The sequence below is a fragment of the Balearica regulorum genome, chromosome 1 (genome assembly GCF_011004875.1).
Source record: "Balearica regulorum gibbericeps isolate bBalReg1 chromosome 1, bBalReg1.pri, whole genome shotgun sequence".
Lineage (NCBI taxonomy): Eukaryota > Metazoa > Chordata > Aves > Gruiformes > Gruidae > Balearica > Balearica regulorum.
The window spans coordinates 134,149,494-134,163,446 of NC_046184.1; the positions used below are offsets into that span (position 1 = coordinate 134,149,494).

Sequence of the window (13,953 nt, forward strand, 5' to 3'; positions counted from 1 at the left end):
CCCAAACAATTCTATGATCTTAATGGCCCTTTGTGGGCCATGGACTCTTTCCAGTATATCCATGTCTCTGTTGTACTGAGGAGGCTAAGACTGAACCCAGTATTTCAGGCGTGGCCTCACGAGTGCTGGGTGGAGGGGAAGGATCACCTCCCTCGACCTGCTGGCAACACTAGTCCTAATGCAGTCCATTGCTTGGCTCATGTTCAACTTGGTGTTCACTGGGACACTGAGGTCCTTTCCTGCCAAGCTGCTTTCCAGTTGGGTGGCCCCCAGTATGTACTGGTGTCTGGAGTTGTTCCTCCCCAGGTGCAGTGCTTTGCACTTTCCCTGGCTGAACTTCGTGAGGTTCCTGTCAGCACATTTCTCCTGCCTGGTGGCAGGATGGCAGCATGACCCTCTGGGCTATGAGCCACTCCTGCTACTTTGGTGTCATCTGAAAACTTGCTGAAGGCATACTCTGCCTGATCATCCATATCATTAATGAAGACGTTAAACCGGACTGGACACAGTACTGACCCCTTGGGTACTCTGCTAGTTACTGGCTTTCAACTAGACTTTGTGCTGCTGATCATCACCCTCTGGGCCTGGCCATTCCAGCAGTTTTCCTCACTGTCTGCTCATCCTGCCTATACATGAACAGGTTGTCTATGAGAATCTTACAGGAGACAGTGTTAAAAGCCTTCCTTGTCCAGGTAGACAATATCCACTGCTCTCCTCTCATCTGCCAGGCCAGATAAACTTCAAGTTGGTCAAGTATGACCTCCCCTTGGTGACTCGATGCTGACTACTCCTGATGATTTTCTTGTCTTTTGTGTGCCTGGAAATGGTTTCCAGAACTGTCATAACTAGTCCATGAAGACTACATGCTGTCTCATCCACAGATTTCCTCCTAGTGGATCTCTTTTTAAATTAGCTTTTATCAAGTGACTCATCCCTCTTTGCTTCAGTGTATGTACCACCAAAACAAAGGCAGCATCTTCACCTGGTTTCAGGATTATAACAGTCTCCATAGTCGGCATGGCTGTAACCTAGAGCAACTAGGTTACACCCTTAAGATGGTAGCTGCCAAGTTTGGAAGAACAGTTGGATAAGCCTTAGTCCTACTGCAGGAGGGCTGTGGTTACCCTATTCTTTTTGCCATTTGCAATATAGAGAGGCCTGGGGCAGCATGCATGTGTACATACTTACGTGAGGAACAGAAGTAACTCAAGGATAACTGAGTGTCTTCTCATGTGTATCAGAGAAGAGAGCACTTGTGCTCAGGATTCTGAACTTTGCGATCTCATGTAAGCCAAGCGCAATGAACTTAAGTGCCAGCAGCTTGGATGCGGTTTATAAATGTGTTCTTAACTAAATGGTCCTTGAATGGACTGTACTTATTAATTAATTACATAATCTAATTCACTAACAAAATTCTTTTAGGAGACTTTATCGCAACCTAATTGGGTCTGTTTTGTTAGGTTCCATTTGTGTTCTTTCTTTCTTCAAGTTTGTGAGAGAGGGAGAAAGAAGCGTTAGCAAGCATGACTGCTTGTGTGGCCAGATATTTGTATTAAAACTGATGCATTGATAGACTTGATAAGCTATTTTTGTATGATGATGTGATGAAGAAGTGAAACACATTTTTACCTTTTGGGTAGCTTTTTCCTTGTAGATTTAGTGGAATCTTAAAAATTGGCTGTGCTGCCCTGTTCATTCAAAATAAAAATATTTAAAAATTAGAATGTACGTACAATACAAAGTGCATGTACTATACAAAAAATTGAATGTATGTTTCCTATGAAAAATTTTTATGTAAGAAGTCCTTTATATTATGCTTTTTTTTTGTTAGGTGATATTTATCCATGATGTTTCTTCCACTTATCGAGTACCAATCCTGTTGGAGGAGCAAGGCATCATTAAGTATTTTAAACAGAGATTAAATTTACCTATTGATGACCAGCCAAGTGATCTTCTAATGAAATGGAAGAAAATGGCTGACAGGTATTCTAACTCCTGCTGCTTTTCCTAGAAGTGTTTTAATTCCAGTTAGGTTTTTAGCTGCTGCAAAATCACCAAACTGCACTGGGGTCAGTTGCATGCTGCCTGTCAATACTTGTGAGTAGTCTGAGTTTAAAAACATTGTTAGTTTTGAGATTTTAGAAGATATTTTGTGAGATTAAAGAAGCAGCAAACACTCAAAATGTTTTCTTTGTGTAAATTGATGTAATAACTGAAAAAATTGGTTTTGACAGATACGAAAGGTTGCTGAAGGTGTGTTCCATAGCTCTCGTTGGCAAGTACACAAAATTAAGTGATTGCTATGCATCTGTTTTCAAGGCTCTGGAACACTCTGCGCTGGCAATTAATCACAAACTGGATTTAATGGTGAGGATTTCTGGATTTCGCTTTCAGGAATACTTTGAATATACTCTGCTAGTTCTCATCCTGTGAGGCAGTTTTAATTCATGTGGAAATTAGCAAATGAATTATGCAGATAAATACAGACTGGCCAAGCATGTCAGTTTTTTTAAAAGAAGCGTTTCCAGATTTAGTTATTTTATTTGGAACAAAACTTGTCTGAAAGGAATGCTGCAATTACCCAAAACTGGATCTGATGAAAAAGTAGACTTTACCTGCAAATTTATATTTACTATCAAAGATAGGTTTCACTTTTTCTCATGAGACTGTTTATGTTAATGAGATTAGCTTAAAGACAGGAGAAAATAGATAATTTGGAAAGCAGTTTAGTTTCTTTTTTAAAATCCACTGCTAGAAGCTGTTGCTCTTCAGTTAATATTTTTAGAGCTGTCCATTTTATCTTTAGCAGGATTCTAATGGTATGAGAATCGGGCCATAAACTTAGTTTCTCAAAGATAGTAGTTCCTTGAATAAAGGACTATTTAGGGATCTAATTTGTCTCATTTTAATGAGAATAGAAAGTTGAACTACATAGGGAAAAACTGTTATCACCTTTCTCACTGGTGGAATATCAGCTTCCATTGCTGAGTTTTGTTGCTATGGATGGCAAGTCTGGGGCAGAGAAGCAGTGTGCAAGCATATGTTATTATCACTTAATGGGTACAGAGGACAGTTTAGCTACTTGCAGTAGCAAAACAGTAATAAATGATTGCAAAGTATCAGCAATGGCACACTGCTTTAGAGTGATTAATTGAATTATAGAAGATAAATTGATCAAAGTAGGCAGTTGCAGGCTGTACTGCACTCAGTAGGTTTTGGTCTCTGCCTGTCTCTGCACTTTGGTCACTGTTGAAAGTTGCTGAACCCTGTGACCTTTGTTGATCATTTCCTTTTTTGTGATATAAAAACCAGAAGATAGAGAGTGAAAATTTCTGTGTGTCAAAAGCTATGCATGGTTTGCTTAGATAATGCTTGTGCAAGGCTGTTTCACTCAACTCTAGAAAGTTTCTCACTGGAACTAACCACTTTTTTGACGAGGAAGGTCATTAATATCCGGGATAGTTTAACAGGTCGCTAAAGGCAGCAGCCCAAAGACATAGCCACCATCCTGTTGTCTCAGTCCATCTACCCTAGAAAGAAGCAATGGGAGCACCTAGAACAAGCAGAAGTTTCTTTAATGAAGCACAGAGTGATGAATACATGGGAGTCTTGTTTACAGTGATATTTTCAGTATCATTTGGGAGAAGACAAGTTCCCTAAACCATGAACGCTGAGTACTAAAGAAGGAATTTCTCATACCAGAAATGTGGTGACATACTTCTGTTTGCTTGAGAGCACAGGTGACCAGGAATGAAGGTGTTTTCAGTGACTTGGTGGAGAAGGTGACTAGCCCTGTACCAAGATAACCAATTATGTTTTGTACCCTCCATCACTGCTTGGTTCTGATGGACTGTAAATCAGATGGTGAGGTAGTTGCAACAGTGTCTGATGATGTGGAATGTGCTTTTCACTGTGGCTTGTGCTGTTGTGGGCTCTGAAGTCACCCTGTTGTTTTCTCACAGTATCATTCTGCTGCTTGTCAGGCCCATCAGTCAGCTGCAAATCCTTCATCTCTTGCTTCTCATTGTTGATGTCATCCCAGAACCTTTTCAAGTAGGGGAGGCATGCAGAAATGCACAAAAAAAAGCAAATCTGAACTATTTTTTCTGTAGGACTTCTTTACTGAGAGAAGTTGGTTGATGTATTCTCTGGGGAGGGGGAAGAGGCCCTTTCTATCAAGAGGAAAGGAAAAAAAACCCAGAAACTGCTTATCTTAGTGTCCTTCTCCTTTTGTCTTCTGTAAGGTATGCTGAATGTTGAATAGTATAGAGACAGAGAACTGGTTGCTACCTATCATGTAAAACAGCTAGGGAACCACTCAAGAAAACAAAATAACTTCATGTTTAATAAGAGGAAATATTTTTTGACATACTGAGGAATTATGCATAGTGTTCACTGCTAAAAAGTATCTCTGAAATGATAAGGACTACGCAGAATTCAAGTAAACTTTATGTGTTTATGTGACTAAGCCACCAATTGGTGGGTATCATGGAAAATGTAGGGAAAAACCCCAAACAAAACAACCACCAGAAACTCAGCTTAGGGAGGAGCGAGCTTATGTTTTGAGGCTTAAGCGGTCTCCTTTCCCTTGAAGGGAAAGGGGAGGAGGTATCATGGAGAAAAAAAAATTATATTTATAGGAAATAGATAAGCTTTCCTCCACGATAAGTTTTCTTCCATGATATACATACAGATATAGTTGGTAAGTACTCAGAGCAGTTGGACATACACAAGTCCATGGGACCAGACAAAATGCATCCCAGAGTGCTGAGGAAGCTGGCTGGTGTCATTGCGAGGCCACTCTCCCATCAGCTTTGAAGGGTCACGGCAACTGGGAGATGTTCTTGATGACTAGAAAAGGGGAAATGTTGCACCAATCTTCAAAAAAGGCAAAAAAGAGGATCTGGGGAAATGGCAGGTGGTCAGCCTCACCTCATTCCCTGGGAAGATTATGGAGCAAATACTCCAAAATGTTGTTTGTGTGTGTATGAAAAACAAAGTGGGAACAGCCAGAATTAATCCCTGGAGATTTTCAGATCCTGGCTGGAAATTGCCCTGAGCAACCTGCTCTAATTTACCTGCTTTGAGCAGGGGGTTGGGCTGGAGACCTCCCAAAGCCCTTTTTGACCCACATAATTCTGTCACTCTAAATAGTGTTTCATACTGGCAGCTATATACTGGGAAATTTTTGAGGTATGTAAAATAACTTTGCTTTTGGCAAAAAAGTGAAAGGTGCCAAGTCTGCAAATGTGCAGTTAGATTTGTGTGCAGCTAGTGTTAAGTTCGGTGGAGCTTTTGCATTAACGAGCATGTGAATCAATGATTGCTGGAGTTCCAGTGTGGTGCTGAACTGTTAACAGACAAGGGCTCCACTGTACTTACCTGCATGTGCTAATCTCCTTTTTAGTGCTTTTGTCCAAAGGCTCTCTGTATAATCCTGTGTTCTGAAGGAACTGCTTAATATTGTATGAGTCATCCAGCTCCTAACCTAGCATCCACGTATCTGAATGATGAAATGTTGATGCTGCTTGAAGGGATAAATGTGCTGGCTCAATATGTTTGGAAAGGAAACCACAATTAACTTCAATTGTAATTAGTTTCTCTCTCCAACCTCCCAGCATGATAAAGTGTCCTTTTACTTTATCCTATAGTATTCTACTAGTATAGAATAACAACATTCATAAGTAATTATTTTTCTGTTGTATTTTTTATGCCTTCTGGAGTGTGGAAAAAGTAGAAAATGTTTGCTAGGAGGTGATCTTATCTGGAAAAGTTTCAGCAATCTTCTTGTTGGTTTCATTTCTCTGCACACAAATGAGTTTGGTCATTTCAGATGATCTCATTTTTATGGGGGATGGACTGTACAGCAGGATGCTAATAATTATGTTATTCTGAGAAACAGACTGACAAAACCAAGAATCAAACTCTTATCTTTTGTCCCCAGTGCAGTACATAGCCACCTCACTCATTTGGTCTAGTGGTACTTCAGGAGCCATGCTTATTAATGGCAGTTGAGATTCTAATGCGGTATTTCTAGTAGGACATAGATAATGAGTCTGCCTCTCTTTCTACAGTTGGTGCTTTCACTTCAATCCCCAGGAATGCTTTTCTCACAGGCTATGCAATGCAGGTTTATCCAGTCTGTGATAAGATTAGATAAACTGCAACACCCAAAAGCTAGGAAAGTGAACACCCTGGCCACATCTCATTTGGATGCCAGGATAAGGTCAGCACCACCCCTTGATTGGTGCCCTGATTTTCATAGGAGAAAACGTGGGTACACAGCTATGGAGCATTCTACCAAGTGTGATTACTTGGAGGACTGGAGGCAGGCAGAGCTTTGGAGCTACGTGCAAAGAAAGGGGCATGGATTACTGCAACTAGAGCAAACACTGGGTCTTCAGAACAAATACTGGGTCTTCAGTGAAGTTGTTACAGGTTTATTGGGAAATTCATTTGAAACTCTACTAGGTTTGTTTTAATGCTATTAAAAAGTTGGTTATATAGTGTATGCTGCTCTTTCTGTGGAAGAAATGACTATTTTATTGCATATTTTTCTTTATTAGTACATAGATTCAACAGAACTTGAACGTTCTACAGAAGTGGAGAACTCAGTGAAATATCACCAGGCATGGCACAAACTGTGCAAAGCAGAGTAAGTGGCATTGGGTATTCTGTATCCCAAACGCAGACCGTGATATTTATTTCATGTGGCGAAGAATGATTGAGTAAATCATTTCTTAGTGCATCCAGACTTCTGTTGCTTATGTAAAGGGATAAATGTGCATGGTTGGTGATGAGCTTCAGCCAAGTATAGTATCAACCTATATCCTTAAACTTTGCTTTAATTTCTTTAGACAAGTTGCAGTTTTTGGGTTGGTTTGGTTTGTTGTTTTTTTTTGTATGGATAGCTAGACTGTCTTTACAGTGCAGGTCAGTTGTCAAAGATTTTTCTTTGTCAACATGCATTATAGTGAAAGGTAGTTAGATAAAAACTTAGTAAATGTGGTGACACTCTGCAAATGTCTCTGTTAAGAATGATTGCCGGGATTTTGGTTTGTATTTGTAAAGGTATGTTGTTTGTTGTCAAAATGCATTCATTTCTTCAGTATTACTTAGACATAAATTTTTGGTGTGAAGATCCTAGAGTTGAGAATATGTAGCTAGTTTATTCTAGCAATATGTATTTAAGCAGTAGGAATTTCACTGTGAAGCATGAGGTTGGTCAGATGAGAGTTGGGGTGGGTAGATGAGGCAAATCTCCAAATTTAGAGTTAAAGTCTGTGTGTTCTGAATAGTCATACAAAACATGCCTTTCGTGCATTGTGCTTGCTTTGTTATAACCTCAAAAGTCTTTCTTCAGTTTGTATGGACTTCCTTTCCTGGCTCGATTCTCTGTGTTGGTTGCTTTATATATGGCTGTCATTACAGTGGCATTCTGGTCCCTGGAGGGTTTGGAATTAGGGGAACAGAAGGCAAACTCCAAGCCATCTCTTGGGCAAGAACAAAGAAGAAACCTTTTCTTGGTAAGATCATTAGAGTCAGAAATTATTGTGTTTTGGAGGTGTATAGCAAGCTAATTGATAACAAGCTATTTAAAAAAACCCCACCAAAACCCAACAAACACACACTAGGGAAGGATCCTGTCTTAGGGAAGTGTGTGTGCTGTTGTGAGTATTTGCCTTGTAAATAATGCCCAGGGTCATAGTGATGTACTGCATCTGCTGTATAAGGGAAGGAAGAAAAAGACTACCCCTGCTCCAAAGGTTTTATTTGCTATATTCATAGCACATAAATATTTGCTGTATTTATGTGTAGAATCTTTGCTTCTCATTGTAATTAAATCAGCATCATTATAGATCTTAATCAGCGTGCAGAAAACATAGATGTCTTTGGACACATTTGCTGTATTAAATAATTTTTGTTGATTTATTGGTATATTTTATTATGGTAAAGTCCAAAGGTGCCACCTGGCCTATAAGCTAAGTGCTGTTTGTGTAAGTGCCTCTGAAGCTTTGGTTCCTACTCCACATTTCTTACAATTTTATAAGTGACTACTTTGAATAATTGCCAAAGCAAAATTTGAATCTGGATATACACAGGCTTTCAGCTTCTCTTTGTCTTTACTTCATTTTTTTTAATTGGTAAAATAGATGGGAGGAAAAAATATTTCTGAAAGGGCTTAAAGCACATAATTGTGTCACGTGTATTTACAGCATGCCAAGTTTGAAGAGTGAGTTTTATGTTGAGCAGCCATTTTTGTTTTAGCTTTTTGGTAAGTCTGTGCATATACACTGGGTACCAAGATTTCTAAGCAGTCAAGTTTAAGACAGAACAGCAAGTGCTTTGTCAATCCTGCTCTTTGTCCTGGTAAATTCCAGGGTTTTTGCTTTCTCTTCTAGGAGTTTGCCTGGGAATGCAATTAGCAGTTGTGGAATTTGCAAGAAACCATTTGAATTGGAAAGGTGAGCTTAGTATACTAGTGTGAATGTGATTTGCTTAAAGAAATTTTATTCTGTATGTGAAATGTGTATCTATTATTAGAACTATTATGTAGATCCGATGATCATTAGGTACTTGGCTCTTGCAACATGATCATTTTCAGCTAAGCACCATGTGCTACCTTTCTGTGCAAGGGAGTAGGAACTCCTATTGTGCAGATTGCTTGAAACCTGCTTCTTGTTCTAAGGGGTGTAGGAGAAAGTGTGCTGTCAGTTCACCTCTGTAGTGTCTTTCTGGAGTGTGCAGGCGGTGAGGAGTAAAAAGTGAGAAGTGGTTTCCTCACTTGTTTTCATTAGTTGGAGTAGCCAAACCATAGCCATTGCAGTAGTAGTAGTAGTATGAACAGGTTTAGCTCACCAATAAATTTCTACCACTAAGAGCTGAGAGGAAAAGGTTTTGGGAAGTAGGAAAGGGAGTGTGTGTAACAGGTCATATGCTGCTTGTAGTTGCTTCAAAAGTGATGCAGTATGTGTTTCAACATACACAATTGTAGCTTAAATGCAGACAAGCCCTAAAATGCCACAGAACTGTTAGGAGTTTGTAGTGCATGTAGACCAATGGAAATGTACTCTGTTTGTTTTGAACTTCTGTTTCAGATGCAAATTCTACAGAATTTGACCCAGACACAAAAAACCCTGTTGTAAGTACTGATCTTTTTTTTTTTTCCTTGCATATGTTTTGTGAACATACATCTTTTGTTAAAAAGGGAGTTACCTCTGTGTAAGTTACAGTCTATCTATATTTTTACATGGTAGGACATGAAGAGGTGTCCGCTGTCCCTATTCAGTATTGTTTAAAAAGATATTTTCTTTTAATAGTCCCTTGCCTACACCTGCTTCCTTCTGTGGTTTGCCTTAGCTTTATTTTTGTAATTTTTCTAGCAGTTTCCTTGGCTGTAGACTGATGCTGGAAGTAGACAATAATGATTAAGTTGGCCTTACTAGAGAATAAAATATAAAGGAAAGCTGGTAACTGTAGCACAAAGCTATCATCAAAATATAAATGTATATAAAAGGATAAGGATTACATGGAAAGCTGTCAAAAAATTATTGTCTTTCCTTTCTAGAAATAGTATAAATAAGCACTACACCCCTCTACAGTCCTCCTTTTGAGAACAATTTCTATGCTGTGCATATGGCAGAGCTCTCTGTATCATGTGCCAACGGTAGAATTTTAGAGTGAAATTCTTCCAGGTGTCTCCTAGTTCAGGAGAGTATAGATTCACATTGTCATAATAGTAAAACGTAATAATTATCAGCAAGAGAAGGTTTTTAAGAAAGTGAAAAATAACAGAAAACTACATGTGAGTAATAAAGTAGTAACTTGGTGTGGGATACAAATATCTGTTCTAGTGATAAATTAAGTAGGTTGCTTATAGTGACCTGCTGTTTCTGTTTCAATTTCCTTTGGAAGACTTTTGTTGGGATTTGTAAGTAAAATATTTTTTTTTTCACATCTTAGTCTGAAACATGCAAATAAGAGTTTTTTAAAGGATTTGACCTGTTTGCAAGGTTGTTTATATGCATAGGAGAGATAATCTAGCCTGAACTTTTGAAGGTAGAGACCTTCAGAGTTTCGGTGTGAGACTTACTGCTAGAACTTGGTGGCATTGGGAAATATCCTCAGGTGAACAAAGGTAACGTTTGCATTTGACATCAAATTTGTGGTTTTGACATTGTAAGAGGTCTCTTCTTCACCCTTCTTGACTGTATGTGAAGACACTCTCTTTTTCTGGAGGGGTCAATTTCATAATAGTAATATGTTGTAAAATGTGGAAGATGTTGAAAGCTTAAGGTAAATTTTTTGGGAAGCAAGAGGGATAGTACAGAAGACTGATTCTGGGTCATCTTTGTTTTTAGTGCCAGTTTTATTTAACTTCTCATGACTGCATTTCAGCTAGTCACCTCAGATACCTTTTCAGGATGCAGTCAGATCATCAGGAGGGGACGAGTCACCCTTTGGAACTGCCAGTTTCTCTCTGGTATTCCAGGAGTTGTTCACAGTAGCTCGCTCGGATGCAGAGCTCCACACTTAGCTGAAGTCAGGAATATGGATGCTTGTCTGCTGCAGCCCTAGCGGTGGTTTCTTCTATTACAGAAATTATGTGTGTTAGTACAATATATCTAGGACAAAATTTTATTCCACAAGTAATTAACTGAGTGATTTGCAGTTTGCATTCAAGGGCAAGTAAGGTATATATATTAAAGAGAAAATTATGTGGACATAAAATGAACAAAATAATGGAGTGAATGTATATGCCATAAAAGATTAACACAGTGTTTACAATTGAAGCAGTATGCTTCCAGTATGTATAATGGATATTAAGGTTCTGAAACTGATTATTACCAGTCATATTTCAGCATCTTAATCTGATCTTTGACATCTCAGTTCTGGGCAAGAAACAGATGTAAATCATTCCAAGAGGGAAATTTACACTATAAATAATTATAACTGCTAAATAATCTGTCTTAGCAGAGTCCATCTTGTGCTAAAAACTGTTTAGATACTCTATATAATAACAAATCAATAAAAACAATTGGAAGAGAAGCAGATTAGTGAAGCTTCTGAACTGTCGGACTGATGTAGATGTTTCATTATCTGAGAAAGTTAATTGGAAACACCATATCAGCACTGATAATATCTTGTGATGCCACTGTGTGGTTCAGCTGAGTGCTAATTTAGGACCAAAGCAGTGTACTTTCCTTTTGGTTCCTGCTCCTTTGGAAACTGAAGAGGGAGAAGAAAGGCACTGGTGAGGCAGTAGTTCTATTTCCTTTTATTTTTAAGAAAAAGGAAAAAAAGACAAAAGTTCAAATAAGTAATTTGGCAGGGGAACTCAGGGACAACCATAAAATAAGTGCTACTTATGTCCCTTCTTATTTTGCTAGGCATTCAAATATTCAGAACTGTACTCACCGAAGTTGATAATTTCTTCTAAATACCTATGAAATATCTTGGTGTACTTTGCTTTCCTTTTGCCCGCATCTATGGAAATTTGAACCTTTTTTATTAGAAATAAAATCTGAGATTGTTGAGTAATCATGTAACTCAGAATTAGGCTTCCAAAGGAAAAACAGATGACTGAAATAATAAGAAATGATGTTACTGGCAACCATCTCTCAATTAAAATAGCACAAATTATTGTACTATAGAAGAGTGTTGTCTGCATTAGGAAAAAGTTTTGAGTGTTGTAAAAGGTTTTTATGTGATGAGGCAATTGTGACTTGTTCTGTTTTGAACAACAATGAATGCACAACAGAATGTGCAAATGTAGAGAGTTGCCTGCAATGCTAGTATCTGTTTCGTTTTGGCTGTTCATTTGTTTCTGCTGACTGTCATTACAACCATGTTGCTCAACCTGGGTTCTGCAAAAGCACCCATGAGTAACTACACGGGAGGGAAACCCTGTGTAACCCTGTATTGCTTCTTTTGGGGACTATTGCTATCAATTATATTGGCGTGTAAATGACTGCAAGTATTGTAGAGTTAAGATTTCAAATACCTTGGGAAAAATAGTAGTCTCTGCATTAAAAAAATAATGAAGTTAATGACATAATGTAGAATACGCAAAACTGTGTTTTTAAAACACTATAGGGGAAAAAAATCCTAAAGCTTAATATCTATGTGATGAAAACATAAAGGAAATGAAACCTAGAATTTGAAAATATTAATAACCTGTGATTTATAAGCTGTGTTTGAGAGATTTGAAGTTGCTATTAGATACTTTCATTTAGGCTTAAATTAAAAATGTGTACTCTGAAGAAGAAAAAAAAAGTCTTCTGATACGTCAGTTATCTGTATTTGCCAGACCATACCATTTACACTATCAAAATACCACCTTAGGGTTTTGGCTTCAGTTCCTCTTTAACACAGGTTTGATTTCAGCAGGGAAAATGAGGGAGATACATGAGCACTGATCACAGTCCCTCAAGTTCTTGATCTCATCTTGGTTGATTATTTGCAGGTCATATTCCCATTTTATAATCTTAAGCTTTCTGCTTTACTTTCTAGCCTTTTGGATAATAATGCTAGGTAAATTGTTATTGTTCTTTGCAGGAAGATAGCTGTTGAGAAAAGTTAAAAAAAAAAGTAAAAGCTTGAGAGTAGTGCTTACTATGAGTTTTCTGTTGCAAATGTTAATTTTAAAATTAACTCCTTTAAAAGGAAACTGTGAACTGTCTGTGAACTGCTAATGAGCTGGTTCACTGGATGGCAAAAGAGTTATTTGCTTTGTTCCATATCCCTCATCTTCCTCTACTATTAAACTTAGATTTATTTTTTTTGGATGAGCTTTTTAATTACGTTCTTTGTCAATTTTATTGCAACTGCATCTAATACTGCTCTAGAAAAAAACAGATGACTGCAGAAATAATTCTAACTTTTTTTTTTTAAATTTAAAAAAGCTAATTTTAATTGTGACTGCTGTTCTTCATGACCTATTGCATCTTGTGTAAGATCATGAAACTTTGGATATTGCGCTGACTAAAATAAGTGCATTTTCTCTGAACTCAAGAAATTGTGCAGAAATAAATTTTACCAGTAGGGGACACTCTTATGACATGCTTGTTTCTTGATGCTCACTTCCTATTCAGGATGTCAGTAACCTGACTGAATTCAAAAATTTCTAAGGTTGTCTGAGAGCAGAAAAGGAAAGTATGTCCCACGCATGCAAAAGCACCTCTTAAAATTCTGTGTGTAAAGAGCTAACAAAGCTTAGTAAGGAAATGTGTAGGGGTATATTTAGTTTTGAAATCAAAGCATATTGTTAATTTAGAATAAATTTTTTTCATAAACCAGAAAAAAAAGTGGTAAATATTATGATTTTCTTCCAAGAAACATAACACATTTTAACAACTGTGAAGGGTTTGTGTAAGAGAATGGCCCAGGAGCCTGTTAGAACATTCATATCATGTTTAAATATTATAATTTTTCAGGCTTCAGTTCATGCATCAGCAATGTGGAGTACTTTATTCCTCATTTCATGGAGGGGAAATGAACCGCTGTAGTATGGGATCTTGAATGCACTTGATAGGCTTTGCAATCAAGTTGAATCTTTAAGTCCTTAAGTCACTCTGAGATCTAACTGATTTATCAAGATAATGGATGATGTTAGTGTTAAAATTCAGTCCCAAATTCCAAGTTGTCTAGTAGGATTAGTGCCTAATCCACTGAATTACTTGTCTTCAATATTTTCATTCTTCTTATTTCTCTTCTTTTTGACTAATTTCTTCTTAAAGTAAATAATAACGCCCATGAATTACAGGTGTGAAAGTACATGTCACAGGGAATCATGCAATGAAAAGGTTAAAACTGCATCAAATAAGTGTAATGAATGTTTTAATTGTAACAGCAATCACTCCATTGCTATATTAGTTATGTATTCCTACTTACAAAAGTCATAACAAAACAAGTCCATACTTATGTAAATATAATTTAAAATGAACACATAAT

General features: G+C 37.6%; 1 protein-coding gene across 5 annotated transcripts in view; it reads left to right on the plus strand.

The window, feature by feature from the left end:
- CTPS2 (CTP synthase 2) overlaps window positions 1-13,953 on the plus strand; it is an 86,891-nt gene that overhangs the window by 26,614 nt on the left and 46,324 nt on the right. For all 5 annotated transcript variants that reach the window (XM_075775987.1, XM_075775978.1, XM_075776013.1 and 2 more), the window contains exons 8-13: window positions 1,832-1,983; window positions 2,235-2,367; window positions 6,567-6,655; window positions 7,432-7,526; window positions 8,403-8,465; window positions 9,099-9,142. In XM_075775987.1, the coding sequence (XP_075632102.1) occupies window positions 1,832-1,983; window positions 2,235-2,367; window positions 6,567-6,655; window positions 7,432-7,526; window positions 8,403-8,465; window positions 9,099-9,142 (576 nt within the window). The remainder of the gene's footprint in view (window positions 1-1,831; window positions 1,984-2,234; window positions 2,368-6,566; window positions 6,656-7,431; window positions 7,527-8,402; window positions 8,466-9,098; window positions 9,143-13,953) is intronic.